The 23,740-nt window shown below is 38.1% G+C and overlaps 2 protein-coding genes across 3 annotated transcripts in view; one reads left to right on the top strand and one right to left on the bottom strand.

The window, feature by feature from the left end:
• Positions 1-3,073: 3,073 nt before the first annotated feature.
• LOC103706713 (O-Glycosyl hydrolases family 17 protein) lies at positions 3,074-9,341 on the bottom strand. 2 transcript variants are annotated; one of them, XM_039116215.3, is made up of 5 exons: positions 8,902-9,341; positions 6,924-7,063; positions 4,842-6,098; positions 3,361-3,388; positions 3,074-3,269 (listed from the first exon to the last, which is right to left on the bottom strand). In XM_039116215.3, the coding sequence occupies exons 2-5, from the start codon at positions 6,985-6,987 to the stop codon at positions 3,143-3,145; spliced, it is 1,476 nt and encodes a 491-aa protein (XP_038972143.1). In that variant the 5' UTR covers positions 6,988-7,063; positions 8,902-9,341; the 3' UTR covers positions 3,074-3,142. The 2 variants fall into 2 exon arrangements, with proteins under 2 accessions (XP_038972143.1, XP_038972144.1); XM_039116216.3 differs by having other exon boundaries at positions 3,074-3,264; positions 8,902-9,233.
• Positions 9,342-19,734: 10,393 nt separating this feature from the next.
• Positions 19,735-23,740, top strand: part of LOC103706723 (RIBOSOMAL RNA PROCESSING 5) — a 49,802-nt gene continuing 45,796 nt past the window's right edge. Inside the window, exons 1-4 of the mRNA XM_008790941.6 lie at positions 19,735-20,170; positions 20,275-20,486; positions 22,540-22,680; positions 22,906-23,082. Of these exons, the coding sequence (XP_008789163.4) occupies positions 20,002-20,170; positions 20,275-20,486; positions 22,540-22,680; positions 22,906-23,082 (699 nt within the window). The 5' untranslated portion in view covers positions 19,735-20,001. The remainder of the gene's footprint in view (positions 20,171-20,274; positions 20,487-22,539; positions 22,681-22,905; positions 23,083-23,740) is intronic.

A 23,740-nucleotide genomic window follows, 5' to 3' on the forward strand; every position in this document is an offset into this window, starting at 1 on the left:
ATTTCTAGAAACTGGTATAATTTTTTTAAAAAAATACCCTTAAGTTTTAGTTAGAATAGAGTAAGATATTTCTTTTTATTAAGGGTATAACAGATATTTTACATAACTTTTCTCGAAAAATAGATGCTCAACCAAAAATAAGCCACTCTAAAATATGCCACTTTTTTATGGTCAATTAAACATCTAAAAACTGCTTTCCTATACATCATATACTCATACATCAGTTTCATAAGAAAAATATTTTAGTAAAGAAAAAAAATTTCGTGAATGAAACGAGTCTTCTGTATATATCGAAGATGAGAATCAGCTCTAGCATTAAAACAATAAAAAAAAACTTATTTATAATTATAATATATTTTAAGTTTAAAATGTATAAATTGCAAATGTTGAATTGAACTAGTGCGGGCTAACGAGCAAGACTCTAATTAAGAGATAGGGAGAAATGTATGAGAATGCAAATACATTGAATTTGAGCTAATCCCGGCATATCGCTTGATGGGGTTGGTTAAAATTTGATTGGAATGGTTCCGCACATGATTGTTATGGTATTTGTCCTCTGGTCATCTTAATATTAGAAAAAGGCCACAAGCAATCTTTAACCATAGGGCATTATGATGCATAAGCAGGGATAAAATTTGAGGGGGGGAGAGAGAGAGAGAGAGGAGAAAAAAAAAGGAAAAGAAAAACATTCATGTAATGTAAGCCTCGAAGGTTGCCATCTAACAAATGTAAGCAGGGATAGAATTTTTTCTTTTCTTTTCTTTTCTTTTTTTAAACTATAGAATGCCTCGTTCACTCACTCACCAGTCACCCTGCCACCTCGGCTTAGGGCAAGGATATAAATGGGGTGGGCCTAAGCCGACAGAGACTAATTCCAGCCCACTTAGCATAAAGTTTGAACTCTTGGGCTTATATATAATTATGGTATATTTTAGGGTTAGAATGTATGAAATGCAAATGTTGAATTGAACTAGCGCCTGCTAGCGGCTTGACAAGAGTAGCATCATGATAGCAGGAACTCCAATTAAGAAACATTATAGGGCGAAATGTGTAAGAATGCAAATATACTGAGTTTGAGCTAATCCCGGTACTTTAATCGACAAGGACCAGTTCAATGTAGCACAAATAACCCTCTATTCGTCTTGGTATTAAGAAAAAGGTTTCTTATCTTACGTATGGTCTGCTTTCTCTACTATAATACTTGGACAACTACAGGTCTTCATTCTTCATCCATGCATTTCATGTCTTGCTCTATGCAAGGGAAAGAAGCATGATAGATGGACCAAATGAAACTGGAAGATTATTTATTGGGTTGCAAAAAGAATGACAACCAGTCTTTAACCAAAATAGTGATTATGACCATCTAAGTTATTCTTTCATTTCCACTGCAAAACGAAAAAGCACATACATCTTGTTCCCTTACTGACGCTAATGCATGCGAGGTTTCTTGTCTCCCTTAGTCTTCATAGAAGTGGCAGTGTAGATTTGCATGTGAACAAGAGGACACTATTGAAAGAGTAGAGCTGAATGCGAATCTGAGGTTCAAATCTCAATGGTAACATTGAAACAGTGGAACTGCCAATTGAACCCATTTCTATGCTTGTTAATTGTCTTTTTGGCCCAAGGTGATGTAAAGCTAGATCTTTGTCCAATCGAATGAGACTCAAACTGCAAATGGATCTAATCATTTCACCAAAAAAAAAATCATATCATTAGATTCTGCTAAAGAAGAATCATATCATTCGCTCTGTTGAAAATTCAAACAAGTACATTGCTAGTCTGCTTTGACTCTTTTAAATGTGGTCAGCATCACTGACCACCGTAAAATGATCAGACAAAATAATTGGTCAAGAGGAGGCTGTGATGAGTAAAACTTCTAAAGACAAATTCTGAGTGTCCTATAGTTTCACCTGGCAAGGCCAGAGGGCATTAGTGTAAGCAAGTACTTGACATACGGACCCAAAATCAAACAAGTGGAAAGCAAAGTCTGTCTGCAGCTGTCACTGATTAAAAATAATTCATTCGAGCTGCATTAGTTATTTTAAACAAGTTTTTGTTTAAGCGTGGAGCAGTTAAGACCTGAAGATCCACTGCATGTGTAACCTGAAAACAGAAGACAAGGAGCGCACTGGCCACCGGGTGGCTCTCCCAGCTAAACTCTGATGGTTCATGTCATGATATCAGTAACAGAGGCAGTGACATTGTTGGTGATCTTACAGAAGACCTCGCAATGCTAAAATTACTCCACATTCAGAAGCCACGGCCTTTTACATGTTATTCAAAAGGTTGGTATAGATTCAGGTTCAGAATTCTAGTCGGCATGTCTTAACTGTACAAGAAAGACATTCTATAAGCAAACAGCTCTGCAACATAGTTATTGAGAATCTTTGGTTCAAAGGTTAGTAAGCCATAAAAAAAATGTGACAGGCTTATTTACTATGAAATTGAAGAGGACTGAAACTTTAAAAACATTAGGAATGGAATCCAGTTAAATTAATGACAGTTTTACGGGGAGCAAAAGCAAGCAAAATTGGGGGAAAATGACAGTTTTCTGATTTCAGTCACCCTAGTGTATATTGGGCCTTTAAAAGAAAATTTCAAATATTTGGATTTGCCTTCAAAATTATTGGGAAGTAGGAACTTAACAATTTTTGGCTCCTTTTTCTATATTTTAAATAATAAGCAAAAAAGCAATGACTGGGACAAAAGCAGAACAAGATTTTGGTTATGAAAAATGGTGAAGCTAAAAAATGCAAAATATGATCTGAACAGTTATTTGGTTCTTTTTCAAAAAGAACGTGTAATAAACACAAAATATACAAATTTAATAAAGAGCACCAAACTATTACAGAAAGGAAAATTTAACTGGTCAGCAGAAATTTAGGGTTAGACAAGGAAGACTACCATCCACACTGCACAACCTATTCGTAGTTTCATTGAGATAGGTGACCTTACCTGTTTTACAAGTCAAACCGGATAAAAGATTTTCAAGACCAACAAATATTGAAGAGAAAAATAACTACTCAACTGAGGCTAACCGCAAACAATCAGACTCTACAAACTCATCATTACATGGGGGGGATAACATAAGCAATTTTTGATTTCTCTGCAAAACTTGGTTGTTGAGTAGAAATGTTACAAGTCAAACCAAAAAAAACAATATTATTGGAATGAGAAAGGTAACACAGAGAATTTGCAGCATTGTAGCACCACTGCTAGGGCTTACAGGTGCGAAAGCTGTACCACCACCCGTGCTGTTCGATCCTGAGCTGCAATTGCGATCAAATTGTCATTTATATGGAACCAAAATAATTTCTATGAATAAGCAAATTAACCTTAAACAATCTTTGAATCACTCACCTTCCTGCAAAGATGCACGATCCATGACCTAAAAGTTTCCGAAATAGGAAAGACATGGCCGACATTAGTGTTTTTAGAATACTAAAAAGGAAGTGGAAGTTTATGTAAGCTGAATTTATAACAAAAAAGACAGGTAATTTCACTTCCATTACTGTCTCATTTACGAAACCTCTATAATATTGCTAACTGACCATGATCAACTAAACAGAATCAATTTCTTGATGTTTTATGTTTTCAACATCCGTAAGTTCCCTTATGAACAAGCAGTAATAACTCTACATGTCAATCACCTTAAGACTTATCCAAGGCTTATATATTGCAGATTCCATACCCGGTTTCAAATCACAGAATCAAGGAACCAAATTATTGTTCCTACAAATAGCACCTCTACAAAAGAAAAGATTTAGTAATGTCAAGCCAACAGCTAGAAAGGAATCGATGGAGAAGGGAAGTGTCAATGTCATCATCAAAAAACCACAAGAAAGCTGTGAAAAGAAAGATATCCTGAATCAGCGTGTCATTATTGTCACAGGATATTTCGACCCCTAATGTAACAGGATCCCGCATAAACAACAGCGGAACCAGCACCACCCCATAATACCATACCACCCAGTCAACTACCACCCTAATCCAAGCTCCATAAAGCCAATTATCATCTTCCCTGCAACCTCACTTAAAGATGTGATAGGATAGAGGAATGGTTCGAAGAGGGATAGTGGAGATGATGGAGGGGCATTGGGGCAAGAAGAGATATGATGGACAACAAATGAAAACAACGATAGGGAAACTACGAATAGATTGTAGCGGTCTAGAGGCGTTATGGTGCATCTTGTATTTCGAAGATCCACCAGTAAAGGGCCTCTCCTTGAGCCCTAGGCCAGTGGCTGAGGCCCACTGTGAGGGCCATAGGTGCCTGTATATGTATATTTTCACCCATCCTAGGGTTTTGAGACAATATCTTTGTTATTGGGGTTTCGAGTGCTGACGAGATTGAGGGCTTTGTATTGGGTTTTCCCCTCATCTTTCTACTCTTCTGATATTAGCAAGCTTTCTTCAATCTTTGTCCCTTGCATATGTTCTCAGTATGCTCAAATAATCTTTGATCTAGATCCTTGGCATAACAAGAGGCAATGCCAGAAGGATGTCCATGGAGGAGGAGGAGAGGTGACCAGCAAAGGACGAAGGTAGGATGGGAAGAGAGGGAGGGTAATGACAACAATAACATAATGAGTGATGCAGAATGGACTGTTGGTGAATAGGTGATAATAGAAGCAAAGCAGTGGGAGCTATAGCCCATTGGTTAAATTAATGTATGATGGCTGATTTACATGAACAAGAGAATCAAGAGGATAGCTTATCCTGATTCTCATCCATGAGCAAGATGAGGATGCTAGCATAGCAGATATCCATATGTAAATTTTATTACATTAAGAAGCAATTGCTGTGTTGTTAAAATTGCAAGAAAGTATTCAAAAACTTACTGGGATCTGTGGTGGTAATCATGGCTGTGTTGTTGAAATTGCAGGTCCCACCATTTGCCTGTGTTCTATGATAATAATCATTGTATGCATAGGAAGCAACATCTACAAGATTGTCAGATTCATAGCATGGCTGCCCGGGCTGGATAGCACTACAGTTTGCTGAACCAGCCCCGCAAGCCCAGTCCAAACCTTCCTTCACTTCATTGAGGTCCGCACTAGAATTTGCTACACAGAAAAGTCCAACCAACCCTGATGAATCTGCACTTGGGTCAGATAAATGCTCAAATGTCAAAGAATATACTGTAGTCCCATTTGGAAAGAATACACCCCAGTTCTTCTCAGAAATAGGCCCAGGCCGGAGGTCCTCATTAAACAACTCATGGATATACGTGTTAACTGGTAAGGTTGGTCGACTTGGTGTTCCAGAACCATTTAGCACATGGCGGATCAGATTGCCATTGTAGGCCAATGCATTGTCAACAGTAGCATCATGCTCCTTTGCCCCACCAAGCCATGGCCACCCAGTTGCCGTCACAATAACAGGAATGTCAGAAAATTTGAGTGCTTCCATGGAGTAATAAGCAGCATCAACCATTGCATCAAACATATTGGTGTAGTAGAAATTTGTATTGGGATCCACAATCTGATTGTTCGGATTGAATGACCGGAATAGTGCATAGTCTAATGGGAAGATACCTTGTCCTTTGGTGTAACCATAGTACGGCTGTGCATTTAGCATGAAGGAAGATCCTGTATTCTTCAAGAACTGGAGATACTGATACATTACTGAGTTCCATGTTGAATTGAAGGTGGCTGTAAAGGGGGGAAATGATTTTGGCATGACATCCATGGATTGGGGGCTTGAAACTTTCACCTGGAAATTAAGGTTTGCAGCCACAAGAGCAGACTGGAGGAATTTCATTGCTGGGACAAGAACAAGAGAAGCATTCGGGATAGTGGAGAGGACCTCATTGCCAACAGCAATATAAGTAATGTTGGTTGCTGGAACAAAGGAAGCAACGTTTTTGTTGATCCAATCAGCTGCCACTGTTCTAGATTGTCCAACACTTAGTAATTGGTCATTGGGAACCCCAACCATAACCTCTATTCCAGTATTTGCAAGAGCATTCAGCATTTGATGGTCCGTATCAAACAACCGTACATGTTTGATGTGCTGAGCTTTAAGAATTGATACTATATCTGATGCTGATGGCAAGTTGGACATATCTGTGCCAATAGTAATCCCGACAAATACACCTAAAATGTTTCGCAGAATTGTCAATTCGAATACACACGGAAAATGGAAGAAAAAGGAACCAGTTAAATAGGAAAATGATATTGCAAAAACAAAACAATACAAGAGTAAAATAAGTTCTTCTAAGAACTGAATAAACAAGGCAAACTAAGAGGAACAAATAACATCAAAATTTTTCAAAAGGTAGACTAAATCTCGAGAAAGTAGCTTCTAACGAGAATGACCACCCAAAGAAGTCAATGGACAGGTTAGACAATCTCAGCATAAACATTATTTTCCTATCAGAGTGCTAACAGAAACATCTACTGAAACATATAACCTCACAGAAATGGTAAATACCATAGCTAAACAATGAAGAATAAATGACCTAAACTAGTACTGAAAGAATAACGTTATATTTTTAACCTAAATAGACATTGGTTCTTGTACCAGGAAAATAGACCATAGTTTGCCATAGTGATTTCAGTCCCCATACTAGTACCATGCTGGTGGTATGGTATCAGTACAGGTCGATTTGTGGTACCAACATTCGATACATCTCCTACTGAGTATTGGTCGGTACCAACACTCGGTACGCCCCTACCAAGTATTGGTTCACCACCAGCACAGTACAGTAACCGCCAAGTATGGATGGTACGGTCCAGACAGCAAATTATGAAATAGATCAATCTCTATTTAACCAAAGTACATTATAATTCTCATTTAAAAGACACATAACCAAAGTGCAAATTCTGCAAGTTAATTAGCAGTCAAGAGAATAGACAAAAATATAGACTAAAATGTTCATTCCTGTGAACAAATTGCAAAGTAAAAATGAAATGCAGTACCTGATACATTTGAGAAAAAAAAGAAAAGCAACAATAAACTTCCATTCCATTTTTCAGGCAACATCTGGCTGAACAGAATTCAGAACTGACACAGTAACAGTTCAATGAATACTTTCTGCTCTTCTGATTATATCAAGCAACTGCAAAATCAAGATTCCTGGAGATTTAGTACATCAAAATTGAGAAAATAAAAACTTTTTACAAAAATTCAATTTAAAGTACATATCAAGTCATTCAAATGAAAAGGAAGATGTCAGAGGAAGAAACAAATATTTCTGTAAATATCATTCACTTTTTTTTCCTTTTCGATCAATACGGTGATAATGTGCCACCACCAGGATTTGAACCCCAAATATGTCATTCACATGTTGAATGACATATTTAAAGTTTTCCACAGCATGCTTATTTGCACAAGGAAACACGAGTGACTATTAGCTTCTGAGGTTGTGTTGTAATGTAGTGGCACAATATTGAGAAGGCATTCCAGACTATTTCAACGAAGATTTATCAAATAATAAGCAAGAAGGCACTTGCTGCTCAAGAGGCAGCAGACACAGCTTGACCCCACCCATTCAAGGAACAACCATCAAAATTTCTGATTCCTCGGGAAATGCAAATAGGTGGTAATGTTCCACCACTAAGTAATGTGCCGCCACTAGGATTCGAACTCCAAATATGTCATTCACATGTTGAATGACAGATTTAAAGTTTTTCACAAAATATTAATTTACACAAGGAAAAAGACAACTTACTATTAATCCAACACAGTAGAGGCTGCAGAATCTTGCATGGTAGAGATAAAGAAGCATGTGTGCCATATAATGGCATTCACTGTAATCTTAAAAACACAAGTCAGGAGTAGCTATGGAAAAGACCATCATCTCTCTCTCTCTCTCTCTCTCTCTCTCTCTCTCTCTCTCACACACACACACACACACACAATCGATCACAATCTAGGAATTGATGTATGATAAACATTGATGCAGTACCTGAAAACTGCCGTTGATGTTCTTCCAGTAAAGAAGAACAACCAGATTGTGTTTGCTCAAATAATTGTCAAACCCATTTCCCAGCTCCAAGACAAATGGCTACCGATAAGTTTCCATACCAGTTTTCATCAAAATGTTCATGATTATAGTCTAAAAAAAGAAAAAAAAAAATCCACTAGTGATCTCTTCAAATGTTGATGAACTCCATATCAATGTATGGTGTTCGCATTCTTTTCCTTCCAACAGTCAACAATATGAATTCACAGAAGCCATGGTTGCAGTTATTATACCATTGCCGTGCTCCTATCTCCATTCCCAAGAGTAGCTGCCGAACTTCACAACATTAAATTTTTCTTTCTTACTCAGAATCCCCTTTCAATTTCACTTTTCAAATTCTTGAATGCGGCTAGAAAGGAAAATTCTTGCAGCATGAGAGTTAGCAGTATTTAACATTTACTGCGAGCCATATACATCAATAGTCCATTTACATATTTTCTCAGATTCAGGCCAGAAAGGATAAGTAACCCAAAATAAGTTGCAGTGTGCTAATAGTCTGCAAATAGCATTCAGTCGAAGTGACCAAACACAAACACATCGAACTTTCCCATGAATACTCTTTTCCTTATTCATACAAACTTTATTACCCGTACTGTATAGAGATTAAAAAAAAAAAAAATCTATGATTCAGAGACTGAGATTTTAAATCGTTGCATCCCCAAATGTAATAGAAGTTAAACTAAATAAACTTAGGCAGAGCATTTCCCATTGACCCACAGCTTTGACTTCACTTCCAGCAAAATAAAAGGACTCAACTACAAATTTTTTGAAGCTATCAACAAATCCCCCCACCTTTAATTTTCAAACATAAGTCCCATACCTGTTCTAAGTGCCAAGCCACATGGTAAAACCCTCAAACAAAGTCACCATAACATCAAAAATCCAAAAAATAGTATTAGGGGGAGAGAGAGAGAGAGAGAGAGAGAGAGTACCTGTGAAGCCCTTTCCGGGGACACTATAAGCAGTGAGCGAGTGCGGCTCGCTGAGAAGCCCTTTCGAGAATAACAGGCTTCAAGCCTTAAAACCTTAAAAAGGGGCAGAATTGATAAAAGAGAGAGAGGAGAGGAGGGAAAGGGAAGTAGAAGACAAGGGGATACGGAGTTCACGAGGTGCGAGCCGGCCCATGGAGAGACGTGGAGGGAATCTCTTGAGGGGCTTTCCAGCAGCAGCGCAGCGAAAAGGGAATGAGCAGTGAGAACCAGAGAGGTTTATGGGGGAATCCAAAGAGCCCTCGCTCTTAGATTGAAAGATTAAATAAACAGCAAATACGTAAGTGGAGATTGACTTCACGTATTCACTATTCATTTGTACATCTGCAATGAGGACGATGAAATCCTAACAACAGGTTTGCATGTCAGGTCTTGAAGCGGCCGCGAGTTTATTAAATTTATATTCCACAATAGGTGCCATTAGAGTGATAAATTTATCGCTATTGTTGTTAAATGCACCCCATGAGAAAGATTAAAAAAAAAAATGGTTTTGATCATCACCACAGCTAACAAGTGCATTCGCAATGCTCAGCGAGTATTACGGGCCGGCTTGATTATATTAAAGGATCTAGAATGTCCGAGCAGTAGTGGGTAGGTCACCCCTGCTTCGAGATATCTGGACGATGGTGAGGAATGAAGTGGTCTTTCAGACCAAGCATGTATTCAAAGAGATTAAAGGGGCCACAAACTGGGTGGCTAATTACATAGCCAGTCACTCTACAGGCACCCTATGGGCTATGGGTTGAGGAGGAGTTGTTTTGGGCATTTCGTGATCTGTTATTTTCTGATTTTGTTGGGTATATCTATACTTGTACTGTATGATATACTCGCTTTAGCAAAAAATAAATAAATAAATAAGTTTGCATGATTGTTGCCATTTTTAATTTAATTATTTTTGTTATATTATATATTATATCTTAAATTCGAGAGATGTATATCAGAGTTATTTTGGAATTTGGAGCATAAGTCCTGCAATCAAGGATTCTTTGTCTAAAATTTGGTTAGACTTAATAGATGTGTTTTTATTTTATTATAATTACTAAAAACACAAAGTATGCAATGTTTGCTTGACTGTTGTCATTTGATAATCTCTTAAACTTCAATTTTTGTTAAGAATAAAAGTGTTCTGGACTGGGAGTGCAGTAATTCAAAAGAAAGACGTGTATCTATCAGTCTCCAATTGGGTAAAAGGCGGTTCGAATTCACTGGGCGGGGTGGGAAAGGGAACATAAAGGGTCTTTCTCGACCACAAAGTAAATCTCAGGACATTTGGATACTAATACCTATGCGGGCCCGGATCCACCGTTGATATTGCCCTCCCGGAAATATGCCAAACTTTCTCGTCCGTTCCTTTACGGAAGATTCCGGAACTCGCATACAGACATTCCCATGGAAGCCACTCCTTAGTGCGAACAGGAGCGCTCGGACCCGCAAAATAAGGAGGCCCGAATCTAAAAGCCGGGTTGTGAGCAAGCACTGGTCTCATTTGCCCATGAGGCGGACCCTGGGAACACTTTGTGGCCCATGGTCAGAAGCTGGCCTTCGGAAATTTCCGAGAAAGCGAGAGCAATGAGCTCGCAAGAGAACTTTGGTCTGCTAAAGTTCTAGCCTTATATTGTGGCGAGCTGTCTCGATCGTATATTAACTCTAGAATTTTGTCAGGTTTCTAGCTCTAGTGCTGCACATGTAATTCTTTTCCTATGATTGCTAAAGCTCATTGGCTGCCTTTTTAAGTTAAAGCTGGGTCTTAGGTTGCGGATACTGTATGTGGGTGCATGCAGCCAACCACCGAGGCGCATTTCCAATAGATTCAACTTATCTTGGTGATTGACCCATAGAAATGCGCATTGGTGATGCATGGCTACGCCCGTGCACGTGGTGCAGACAGACGATACTTTTGGGGGTTTGAGTTGTAACTTTATAATTGAGCTTCTTTTGCATCATCAACCATTAGATTGCATCTCATACGAATTTCAAAGCACTCTAATTTTTTTTTCTGAAACGAATGTATCATACAGTATGGATCGTATAAATACATCCAAAAAAGTCAAAAAATAATAGATTTCAAAATGCACTAGACAACTTTTTATTCAATCTAAAGTATTTTCAAAATGGTTGGCCACCACATATTTCAGCCTGAAGAGGTTTCCAACTCTCCAAGTGAATGTCATGCGATCTAACAGCAAATCAATCTTCGGCGCGAAAGATGCGCCCAGATGGTGAATCGTTCTTTCGTGGGAAAGATACGGCCCGAATTCTTTTTTTGGGTAGTGGGTGCAAAGTGGGCGAGTAAAGCCAGGGGTGAAAGCGGACCCAGAACTTGTCCCTTTCCTTGGCAAATGGGCCGAGGTAAATTTTTTAGCAGCAAAAGAAAAGAGGTAAATTTTTGACATTGAAGGACAAAAGAAGAAAAAAAAAAAAGACAAAAAAGGTAAAATTTTTATGCATTTTTTAGCAGCAAAATATAGGAACGACTCTTCCCAAAAGCCTGCCGACTCCCTGAAACTTGGCTAGCTTGCGAGTGAAAAATGTCATTGGTAGAACCACCAAAAAACTTCAAATAACGTATGTGGTAGGTGGAGAACTAGGTAAGAAATGATAGCCAACAACTTTATAAAAAAAAAAAAAAGGGTGTCGGTACAATTGGTAAGAGATTTAAAAGTTATATCAAATGACTTGAGTTTGAGTCTCACTTTCATCCAAGTCCAGTAGTGATTCCTCCTAACCTACTTTTTCTGGAAACAAACTCTCAATAATAAATGGCAATGGCCACCCAAAGCTCATAGCAACTGCGATATCTTCATTAACTCAGCCTGAAACTAGTAGGAATGCTGAAAAAGAAAGAAAGAAAGAAAAAGGAAACAATTACATGTGTTTTCATATGTACTTAGCATGCAACTGTGGTTTAAAATCATGCATACCCGGTAATTAGAAGCTAGCATGTGATTATGATGATTCTCAATGGAATATGGATGTGATTTTTTCTCTTTAGCATTTTGATCATTGTTTTAACTAGTTTAATGTTTTCTCATTGTGCTAAAGAGAGCATGATAGTCAAGTGCAATTTCTTGTTCGAGAATAACAGATCTGGATCTTGCAATGTCATCACTTTGTTGAAAAACCCGGTTCTCTTTTATTTTCTCCCTATTGTATTCGGGCTGGCTCACTCCAAAACTATTTCTAAATACTTATGAATAGAGGCCTAACTTAGTCCATAATCCTAAGATTTTGCTAGCTGTACTAATCCAATCTACGATCCAATAGAATTTTTGTCTCAATCATCCAAACATGCCTTTGATTGTCACCTAAAATGAATGAGAACTATGGAAACATCTGTTTGTTAATATATCAGGATAATAATATTCATTGTGATTGTTTTTTGCTTCAATTAAGGGTATGTTTGGTTGTTCCTATAAGATTAGGATGAAAATCTTGTAGAATTCATAGATTGAGCGGTCTATTTAAACATAGCCCTATATCAAGCAAACTCTACCCAACTCAAAAATCGTAGGAAGAAAAAAAAAATCATAAATCTTTTTTTTTTTCCTTCAGCCTACAGGCTTGGATTTGAGCTAGGTTTGGATAGGCTTTTAGAAATTGTAAGCTAGATGGGCTAATAAATCCAATTTCTATAAAATTTTTACCATAATCGTATAGAAATATCCAAACAGTCCCTAATTGTTAATTTATCGTACCTTTCTTGCCGCCCCTACCCAACACATCAAATGGATTAGTGTTAAAAAAAATAGATTATGGAATAATTTCTTGCATGTTGCATGTCTCCTCATAATACAACAGTACCTTTACAATACTATGCAAGAGCATTCTATATATTTCCATTAGATGAAGCATGGATGGCGGGATCCCCATTTATTTATTTTGCCTTCACTAAAGAGTATCTCGATGGATACATTTTGATTTCTATAAGAGGAGAGCAAGATGCAATATCTTGTTTAGTCTAGTTTCTAGGCATACATGATGCATGTGAAAGTAAGCATGAAAGATTGTGATTCGATTTTTCTTCATTAGTTACGTGAGCTAATAAATACACTCAGGCTCTGTTTGGGGGAGCTGTTAGTGGTAGAGCTTTTGGAAGTAGAGCTGTCTGAAGCAGAGCATTTATAAAAAGCTGTTTGCTGTTTGGTAACTACATTTCTAAAGTGCTGTGGCACTTTAACATGTGTTTAGTAAACAAACTGAGAAAGTAGTTTTGTGTGACAAAATGACCATAAAGGACATTACTAGTATTATAAAACAGAGCATAATAAAATATAATATGTATTAATGCATAAATATATGATATAGTATAATATTAATGTAATGTAATATAATATTATTATAATATAGTACTATAACATTATGTATTATAGAATAATAATTTAATATAATATTAAATTATTTAACATAACATATCAATGTATTATGATATAATGTAATATAATATTATATTTATAGAATAATACAATAATAAATATATAAAATATTATAATTATTAGTGTAAATTAATTTTTCATCCTTCTAATAACCATTTATCTCTCTAATAAATTTTCTAGCTAGGTGATAAAATTGGTTAAATAATTACTAATATTATTTATTTATTTAGATCAGATTATTTGCCACTCACCCATTATTTTTCTTTTTATTTATTTTATTTATTTTATTTATTTATTTATTATTTTATTTCATTGAAATATAGAGGGGTCGCCGGCCATGGGTGGTGGCTGGCATGGTGGCTGCCACCATGGGCAACCACAAGCTCCCAAAACAAAAAAAAAAGAAAAAAAAAGAAGAGGAAGAAGGAATAGTGACGGCGGCGTTGAGAGGAAGAAGAAGAAAGAGAAGGAGAGGAAGGAGATGGGTGAGAGAGGAAGAGGCGGGATGAGGGTTTTAGGGAAAAAAGTGAGATTTAAATGGGGTATTTTGGTCAAAAAAATAGCTTCCCAACAAAGCTGAAAACAGCATTTTCGGAAAGCTCCAAATTGGAGCTTCTTCTCAAAAGCTGTTTTCAGTTTTCCGCAAAAGCTGAAACAACTTTTCGAAAATTTTACCAAACACCATTTTTTATCTGAAAGTGCTTTTGAAGGGCCAGAAAGTGCTTTTTGGCCCTCCAAAAGCTCCCCCAAATAGGGCCTCATTCTTTTAGGGCTTGTTCGGTTTGCGGAAAGCATTTTTCCTCTTAGAAATATGATTCCTGAAAAGAAGATTTATAGGAAGAGAATGCATGGGAATGTACTTTTAGCATGTTTGGTTAAACATGGAAAAGTGACAGATTTCCAGAGTGTTTATGTTTGGTTGACCATCCACTTTTCTGAAAAGGTTACGTGTAATTCATATTATATCCTTAATAAAAATTAGGTCTTTAATGCCTCTTTAATGCTAAAATGTCTTTTTGGAAAAAAATAAAGATAGAGTGATTTCTGCCTTATGGGAAAGTAACTTTTCTATGTTTCTCATGGAAAAGACTTTTCCATTAAATATGGGAATCATATTTCTATGTGAATACAACTTTTTCATCTCTCCTTTGAAAACAACAACCAAACAAGAGGCATCTCATTACTTTTTCGTAAACCACACTTTCCTCCCTTCTATTCCCGCGAACCAAACGAGCCCTTAGTAGTAGATTCCTCTTATTTCTCTTTTATACAAGAGCAAATAATTAAGTCAAAAAGGTTTTCTTATGGAACCTAATGCATCTACAAATTGCTGTGACAGAGGACGCATGAGGCATTTAATCCTCCAGGAGCTTATTAGTTAAAGTTTAAACTCATAGATTGAACTATTGTGGGCAAATCACTTGGCGAGGATATACTAGCATATGCATTTTAACATAAACCCTCCTTAAAACAAACCCAACCCTTCTTACATCCCGGTCCTTCATTTATTTATTTATTTATTTATTAAGCTGGATATGTTAAAAACAAATGAAGGTGGCCTATATTAGAGACCATGAAGTAATATTTTCACCATTTAAGGATTTATTAGTAAATGGACATACAAAATCTTGCATGCATTTGCCAACAATGCTATGAAGAGTAGGCTAACCCGTTTGATCAAATTGTTGGCCGGTCGAGGTGTGAATGGATCCATCAACTGACGATCCTGATTATATAGGATTTGGATTGGATTGTTTGCACTGGAGAATAATTGATCTTCTTTCACGAGCCAAGTGTCCGATAGCGCCTAGCACTTTAAGATGAATATGGAAAGCTTAGATCCAAAACTTGATGCTTGGCCATATTGAATTTATTTTTCTTTAGACATCCGATCTAATAGCGATGGAAAAAAAAAAATCATCCATCCCCAACGTCCTACGCCCTTCTCCATCCTCCTCCTTCTTTGCCCATAGTCACCCTCCCCTCTGAACAATTGATTTAATATTGAACAATGTACTTTTTTAAAAAATTTTCATAAATGGTGACATTTATCCCTACATAATATTTAGCCTGCAGCTGTACCGGAGTGCATGCAACTCGCAGTTCAGAGGCGTTGCGGTGTGTGGGTTACAGTTCCAGAGGAGACAATGTTTGGGTCATCAGAGCTTTTCATATGGTTTATTTTTTCTATTTATATGTTGCTTCTTTCATAAAGATATAATCTAGGTATAATCTAGGTACACAGCATTTACGTATCAGGCCATTTGTCTATAATGATTTTATTTCGAACCGTATCAGCAACATTGAACATCAGAGCAGTCTCTTATTTTTTCATCATATCAAGCGCATGGTTTCTTGTGATAAGAGAAAAAAGAGCTGTTTCGAAAACTTCGTGAGCTTGTATTTTTTAATTTTATTGGATTTATTCGTACATATATTATATAAAAATCCGTCAAAAAAAAAAAAAAAAAAAAGCAGCGCATGGTTATCCATGAAGCCTATCTAGAAACAGAGAAACCTAAGCTCTCAAATTGCTGAGGATACGCTAAATCCTGATATGATTTTCTTGGGCCAGAATTGTGAGCTGTTTTGGGTTAGCTTTGTTTTGTTCCCATGAAAAAAATTACACCCTGCAGGACTCGGTAGCCGGAGGCATCTTGTCAGTCTTTTGAGGATGGACTTTCAAATTTTATCACCGTACAGCGACCATAAAATTATTTCGTCAGACCAAGACTTTGTTGTTTGGGCTGGAGTGAATTCCCTGCCATTATTCCTGCCCTTCTCCCTCAGTCCTTCTTTCTCTTATGTACGCCATTTGCGTCATTTCATTTATCAATAAAGTATGAGGGGGGCTTGAAAATAGACCACTATTATGTGAACCTCCAAATTTTGTTTTATTGTACATCAAAAAAGTATTTTAGTTACTACATAAAACATAAAAAATAAAATTTGATGAGAGATCCCTCAATTTATATTTTCAATTTTTCATACAGTATTACTATGAAAGATAGAGCCCGTCTGGTAGATCTGTCCGCCTTAGAGTTTTCAAAAATAAAACTTTTTGAGGTAGCAATTTTTTTTTTTTTTGAAGCAGAGCTTTCATAAAAAAAACTATTTATAGTATTATTTTTTTAATATAACATAATAATAAAATATAAAATATTACAATAATTATTATTATATATTAATATTTTATTAATATAATAATTTTAGAAATTAATTTTTTAATTATAATATTTTATTATGAGTATTTTGGTTTAAAAAGAAAAAATTTCAGAAATCAAGATAGGATACATGCTAAAAGTGTTCTTCGAAAAATAATTCATTTTAGAATTTGTTCCAAAAATCTGTTTAGCTTTTTGACAAAACTAAAGCAGCTATTCGATTTTTTTATCAAACACTCCTATTTCATTCAAAAGTATTTTGTGACCCACCGAAAGCTCTGCCAAATGTAGCATTAGAAATTAAATTTGACTATAAGTTCCTTGATTAACATAAGGCTCGGTTCTTATGTTTTGTATGGTGATCAGAAAATGTGGTCATTCTGCAGTCCTCAACCCACATTTGATCGATGTCATTATGCTTGCTCGGCGCTTATTTGTTTCTTAAAATGAAAAAACAGCAAAATAAGGGATTTGCAAGTCAAGGAAGTAGTTGTTTGAAGCACTGCAAGAAATGAGAGATGGAATCGAATTAAAAAAAACCTAAACTTGCAAAATACAAAGTACACCATCCAATTAGTTGGAGAAGGCATGAGATAGCGTGCGATTCCCAGCATCAAGACGACTTCGCCCCCGCTTGGGGGAGCTTTTGGGGGCCCTCCAAAAAATACCTTTTGGTCCTCTAAAAGCACTTTTGGATGAAAAAAAAATGTTTGGTAAAAATTTTGGAAAGCTGTTTTAGCTTTCCCAAAAAGCTGTTTCTCCATTTTGAAGATTTCCAAAAAAGCTGTTTTGAGCTTTGTCGGAAACTATTTTTTCACCAAAATACCCCTATCCAAAAGTTTTTTTCCTCTTAAAATATTCCATCCCTCCGCCTCATCCTCTCCCACCCATCCCCCTCCCTCCTCCTCTTCAATGCCAAAGTAATCCCTCCTCTCCCTCTCCCCCGCTGTCGCCCCCGACGCCCTCCCCCTCTTCTCCCTCATCCTCTGCCACTCCCTCTCCCCCTTTGCAGCTCTCTCTCCCCCGCCGCCGCCCCCCGGTACCCTCTGCCTCTTCTCTCTCCTCCTCTGCCGCTTCCTCAGCTACTCGAAGTCGAAGAGGCCATGGGAGTTGAGAGAAAGGACCGGCTCGCCTGATCCCTTCCAGTATACCTGGATCTCGAAGGGGCCGTGGATGAGGACGGCCTCGAAGCCGTCGGCCAGGTAGAAGAAGGAGGAGGATCTGGTTGCGGGAGAGGAGAGGCGGGGGAGCTGGAGGTGGCGGTTGTCGAGGTCGGCGAGGAGAACGTCGGAGACCTAGAATCGACGGCAGGGGGCGGAGGGGTCCTCGTCAATCTATAGGCGGAGGATGCCACCTGGGTAGATAGATAGACGGAGGAGGAGGGGCGAGGAGGATCACGGTCGGACTTGGGGTCATCGCTAGTGGTGGCCTGGCGGAGGGGCTAGGATGGGAGGAGGCAGGCGGAGATGGCTCCGTTGGAAAGGGAGACGTCGGCGACAGAGAGGGAGGGGATGGAGTGGGGCTTACGACCGCAGGCGCGCTTGCAGAAGGGAGTCTGTTCGCAAGGGAGGAAGAAGGGAGAGGGAAAGAGAAGAAAGAAATCTTCGGAAAGGAAGAAGAAGAAAGAAGAGAAGGAAAAGAAAAGAAAAAGAAGAAAAGAAATTAAAAAGAAAGAAAAAGAAAAAAAAAGGAAAGAAGAAAAATAGAGAAGAATAAATAAACAAACAAAAAAATAAAGAAAAAAATATTAGTAATTATTAATCATATTTTATATCTTTATTATTGTATTATACTATAAATATAATATTATATTAATCATAATATATTGATATGTTATGTTAAATAATTTAATATTATATTAAATTATTATCATATAGTATACAATGTTATAGTACTATATTATAATAATATTATATTTATATTACGATAATATTATATTATATCATATATTTATATATTAATATATATTATATTTTATTATGCTCTGCTATATAATACTATGTAATGTCCTTTATGGTCATTTTGTCACACAAAATTACTTTCTCACTTTGTTTACTAAACACATTAAAGTGCCACAACACTTTAAAAATGTAGTTACCAAACAGTAAACAACTTTTTATAAAAACTCTACTTCCAAAAGCTCTACTAGTAACAGCCCTTCCAAACAAGACCTTCATCATGGTCATGAGTTGTGCTGCACTCGAGACGCAATTCAAATTACATAAAATTGTAATGGATCAAAAAGGTGGGTAGAGATGGAGGAGGATGCCGGGCGGCGGAGATGGAAGAGGGCTGCAGGGAGGGTGGCGATCGATGGGGATGGAGGAGGGTTTCTCTTCCATCACGATTAGATCGGACGCTAAAAAAAAAAATCTAATATGGCTGAGTTCCAAGTTTTGGGTCTGGGCTCTCTCTTTTTTTTTTTTTTTGCTAAAACCGATGATTCATACTATTCGGGTACGAATGCACCTAGAAGAGTCAGCATACAAAATCTCCCGGATAGCACCAGGTAAATCACCCTCACCGACCCATAGTGAGCCGCCTGAGTGGCACACAACAAACGCCGCCACCCAGTCTGCCGCACCATTGGCCTCCCGATATACATGCCCAGCTCGAAAGAGTACCCCCTCCCTCACCATCAACCATATATCCCAGAGCAGTGGGTGAACTGCCCTCTCGCTATACGGGCCCTTCCGGACCCAACTGATCACAGTGGTCGAGTCTCCCTCCAGGATGATGGAGCTCGCTCGAAGAACGGATCGCGCATATCGCAACCCCATCCAAGCTGCCCGCAGCTCTGCCCCCGGAACCGAGATGTCGAAGATCTGATAGCCTCCTGCTGCCACCAAGCAGGAATCCGGGCCCCTGATGACAAACCCAGCACCTCCCCTCCTACCACCATCCTGGACTGAGGCATCAAAATTGACCTTGAGGAAGCTCGGGGGTGGGGGCTCCCAGGTGAAAAACACCACATGAGGAGCTGCCGAAGCAGAGTGGGGGCCCCAGATGTCCCGAGCTATCATAGGTCCAAAGTCTGAGTCTACATGGAGGAACTCCGCTGCCTGTGCCCGAGTCCGCTCCATCACAAACCACGGGGACAGACTGATATCACCAAAAATACGACCATTTCTGGCCAACCAAACCTGGTAAGCTGTACATGCCGCTCTAACGGCCAAATATCGCATCGGTGGGGATCTAGACCAGCCCCGAACCTCCTCCAGGAAGCCGTCCCTCGGTCTGGGCTCTCTTCCCGTACTCATCTGGCGGCGCGAAGCGCTGTCGGACGGCCGGGCTCGCGAAAGAATTCTTTCGCGCAAAAGATACAACCCGAACCCGTTTATTTAAGGCTCCGAAAACCTAAAACCCTGTTTTAGCAAAAGAAAAACCTAAAACCCTGTCACCGCCTCGGCGCCGTTCCAGCACCCAAGCCCGACGCCGAGAGCCAAGAAAGTTCTCCTATTTCCGTCTCTTGTCCTGTCTCGCTTCCTTCCTCGCTCCCCACGAAAATGGTGGCTCTCAGTGAGAAGAAGAAGCCCCAGAAGAAGCGGCCCATCGACGGAACGAAGCCCCACAAGTCCTTCAAGAAGCCGAGGAAGGAGAAGACCCGCCCCCCCGCTCCATCGGAGCTGCCCTCTTCCCTCCTCGTCCAAGACGACGATCCTGATTTCCCTAGAGGTTTTTTCTTGCCCATTCGTTGATCCTATCGTTTCAAAAACTAATCTTGATGCTAAAAGAAAGCCCTTTCTTTGTTCTTGGGTGATTTTTAATTGCGGGATCAGGAGGAACGAGCGTTCTTACTCGGGAGGAGATAGCAGAGGCTCGGGCGGAGGCCGAGGAGGAGTTTGTGAGGGAGTCCAAGAAGAGCAAGGGCGGAAAGAAGAAGAAAGGGACCAAGAAGTCGTTGGCTGAAGCCGTGGATGATTTTGGATCCCTTTTCGGTAATGGCGTCACCGGGAAGCTACCTAGGTTTGCCAACCGCATCTCGTTGAAGGTATTCAGTGCCTTTAATTCTCTCTGCGTTAGATTTGTGAGCTTTTTATTTATACACACGAAAGAAAAAAAATTCATATGCCTTCCCAGATACTATCTGCATCCAACTTATGGGCTGTTGTTGTGTCAATAGATCAATCTTCTCATACACACTCTATGCAGAGTAATCCTTCTTACTTCTGTAATTCTTGTTTCACAGAATTATTATTTGGATTCCTTGAATTTGATAATTAACAAACCTTGATGAATCTTTGCTCATTACGAGCTGTATTGGAGGTACATTCTGTTTGCAAACGTTACATGATGGTCTAACACATGGTTCTTGATACATGTAATAGAGTTATTGGTGTTTGGTGGATTTTGTTGGGTGCACAGTCCATGGGTATATGACGGTTTCTTGTAAAGCTATATAACCCAATCTATCTTTGTAAACAAACCAAGAGTTTATGAATGTTACCCGTCAAGAATTGTAGGACTCCAACAGTTTGTTATTTATTGATTTAAAGTAAAGAGATGGAAATTAAAATATCGTGTAAGGAAATGAGCTCCAGAAATTGCGCTCAACACGTAACAGTGTAACACTGATGCAACAATACTCATGAATGACTATTTCACATGAAGTGGAAAGCAATATATGAAGCACAAGACACTCGATATTCAGTCTTTTATGGAATTATTGGTGATCACACACCAGTGCATAATGTTGATCCATTCACCCTGAACACTGTCATATTAGAAGCGCTTCATGTTCAAACATCTTAAGATTTATGGGGTTAGTAGCAGTCTCCAATTTGATGTTTCTACATGGACAAACATAAGTTACTGCATTATTAACATGCGAAAGCCCGTAATTGGAGCAAGAATTAATGGTAAGTATGGTCTTTCCTTGTCACCCAGTGAATCAATTCCCTGAAGGAAGCTGTGCCAACTGGATTAACAATTTATAAAAATTGACTGTAGATGTGAATAGCATATATTAATAATCTCAATAGAAAACAACTATTACTACTCCTTGTGTAAATCCTTTATTTCATGGGTTTTCTAGGCATAGTCCAGCCCCACCCTGCAGCCCACCCCCCCACCCCCCAAACCAACAATTTCTCTTGGATATGTCTAGATGCTTTGTACCTTTAAAGTATTCGACCTATGTTATATTGTACAAGTTTCTTTCATTTTTCTTTAGAAAACTTGGTCCATGTGGTCCTTCCTTCAATCATATTTCAACTGTTAGTAGACTAATCTGTTAATTCCCTCAAACAAATGCTGGACACTAGGTCCTTCAACAAGGTTTCCAGTGGGTAAAATTTTTGAGGTTATTACATCCCTCTCAGGAGCCTTAGCCATATTGGATTTCTACCAACCGACCATGATCACAGAGTCCTCCATGAACATGACTATGTTGGTATGAGCAGTGGGAAGATGCAGTTCAGATCTTTCCAAAGCAGCATGGATTTCTTCCTTTATATGCATATCTACGTATATGCATACATATATACATTCCCCATGAGATTTTACAAGCAAGCTAGAGTGGTAGTTTCATTTAGTTTAACAGCGAGCAACAAGAGGCTCACTGCCTGCAGCAAATATTTCACCTCCCTCCGATGATGAAGCTTGCATTCTCTTGATTTAATAAATTAATCACATCTTTCATGGTGTTTCATTTGTGGCTATCAGATTAGACTGACGAAGAATTCATAATTATAGATTTACTGAAATAAATTTTCAAGGAGTTCAAACTGCATCGATCATATTGTTATTGATTATATAGATAAATATCTGCTGTATATTGGTACAACAATAATTGCCCCATATGTCGTGTCATGAAGGGATCCCTGTCAATATTAAGAACAATGCATGCTAAAAAAGTATACGAGGATTCGTGTCGTCATCAAGGGCTTGTTGCATACAATGTGGTGTGATAATGAAACCATGAGATATGAAATGTATAATCTCATATTTTTTTTCGCTCCTACACACCATTTCTGATTCTTCAAAATCTGCAACTTGTTTCATAAGTTGCTTAGTAATTGATACCTTTATTACTTTCTGGCCAGAATATTTCACCAAGAATGAAGCTTCTGGGAGTCGTTGTTGAAGTAAACCCAAAAGATCTTGTAATTGGTCTTCCAGGGGGGCTGAGAGGATATGTTCGTGCAGAAGAAGTATCTGACATTATTATAGATGATGGAAACAAGGTATTTATATATAAACACTTCAAATAGAATTTCTTGAGGGCACTAAAATGATATGCTCCTCATGACTGCTTTCTTTCTCTCCTTAAGAACTAGTTTACTACTATTTACTTTGACATCTAAATTATGTCAAATCACTTTAAAGTTACTGTACTTAAACTGAATTTAACATTAGAGACATGCTGTTGAGTTAGTTTAAGACCATTTGTTTTGTTCTTAATTTTGCAGGATTCTAAAAGTAATTTGCTTTGTAGCATATTCCATGTGGGGCAGCTTGTTTCTTGCATAGTGGTACGGGTGGATGTTGATAAGAAAGATGGAAAGGGAAACAGAAGAATTTGGCTGTCACTTCGCCTTAGTTTGCTGCACAAGGGCCTTACGTTGGATGCTGTTCAAGATGGGATGGTACTCAATGACCACTTAAGGGAATAAAAATTGCTAAAAATTCTTTTGTTCTTAGAATGATATAACCGACCCTTGCTTTATCTGTTCTTCTAAATTTTGGTTTTTCGGTCATTAACCTATTACTAGCCTATTACAGATTAGACTTAGTCTATGCATGCGAAATTCTTATCTTGAAACAATTAACTGAAGTAGCAGCATAGAACTTCAGATCCAAAAATGTGCTTCTGTGTTGGTGGGAGGAGATACCACTATTTTGAAATTACACTTAATGATCATGTAGTCTAAGTCCAGAAATTTGTATCCTGTTAAAGCATAGAAAAGCCACTTTTGTTATGGAGAATTGCATCTTTGTTTCAACCTGAGGTAGACATTAGAAACATCTTAGTTGTATAAACAATAATAAATTTTAGAGTTGCGATATATTTAGAGTTGTGATACCATGAATGAGTTTTAGATATATTATTATTCTTTATAATAATCAAATAGAGCTTTGGCTATGCCATTTCTTCCATTATATCAAATAATATACTTTAATGAAGCGCATACGTCTTTCGTGAGGTAACCTTTTGCTACAAGAAATTAAAAAAATGTTATATAGGGTATATTATCAAGATTATTCTAGGTTTATAGCTAATTGACTTCTAGCATGCTGGTCCCT

The sequence above is a fragment of the Phoenix dactylifera genome, chromosome 1, assembly GCF_051530095.1.
Source record: "Phoenix dactylifera cultivar Ajwa chromosome 1, Ajwa_hap1_PhDact_Kaust_v1.1, whole genome shotgun sequence".
Classification (NCBI taxonomy): Eukaryota; Viridiplantae; Streptophyta; class Magnoliopsida; order Arecales; family Arecaceae; genus Phoenix; species Phoenix dactylifera.

What these genes read in the sequence shown, in the direction of transcription:
- LOC103706713 (XM_039116215.3), bottom strand. Translation starts at nt 6,987, where the DNA reads ATGTTGCCTGAAAAATGGAATGGAAGTTTATTGTTGCTTTTCTTTTTT. An exon ending in GATTACCACCACAGATCCCA is followed by an intron (nt 3,389 to 4,841) that starts GTAAGTTTTTGA and finishes GGAAACTTTTAG; the next exon opens with GTCATGGATCGTGCATCTTT. An exon ending in TCGTGCATCTTTGCAGGAAG is followed by an intron (nt 3,270 to 3,360) that starts GTGAGTGATTCA and finishes TCGCAATTGCAG; the next exon opens with CTCAGGATCGAACAGCACGG.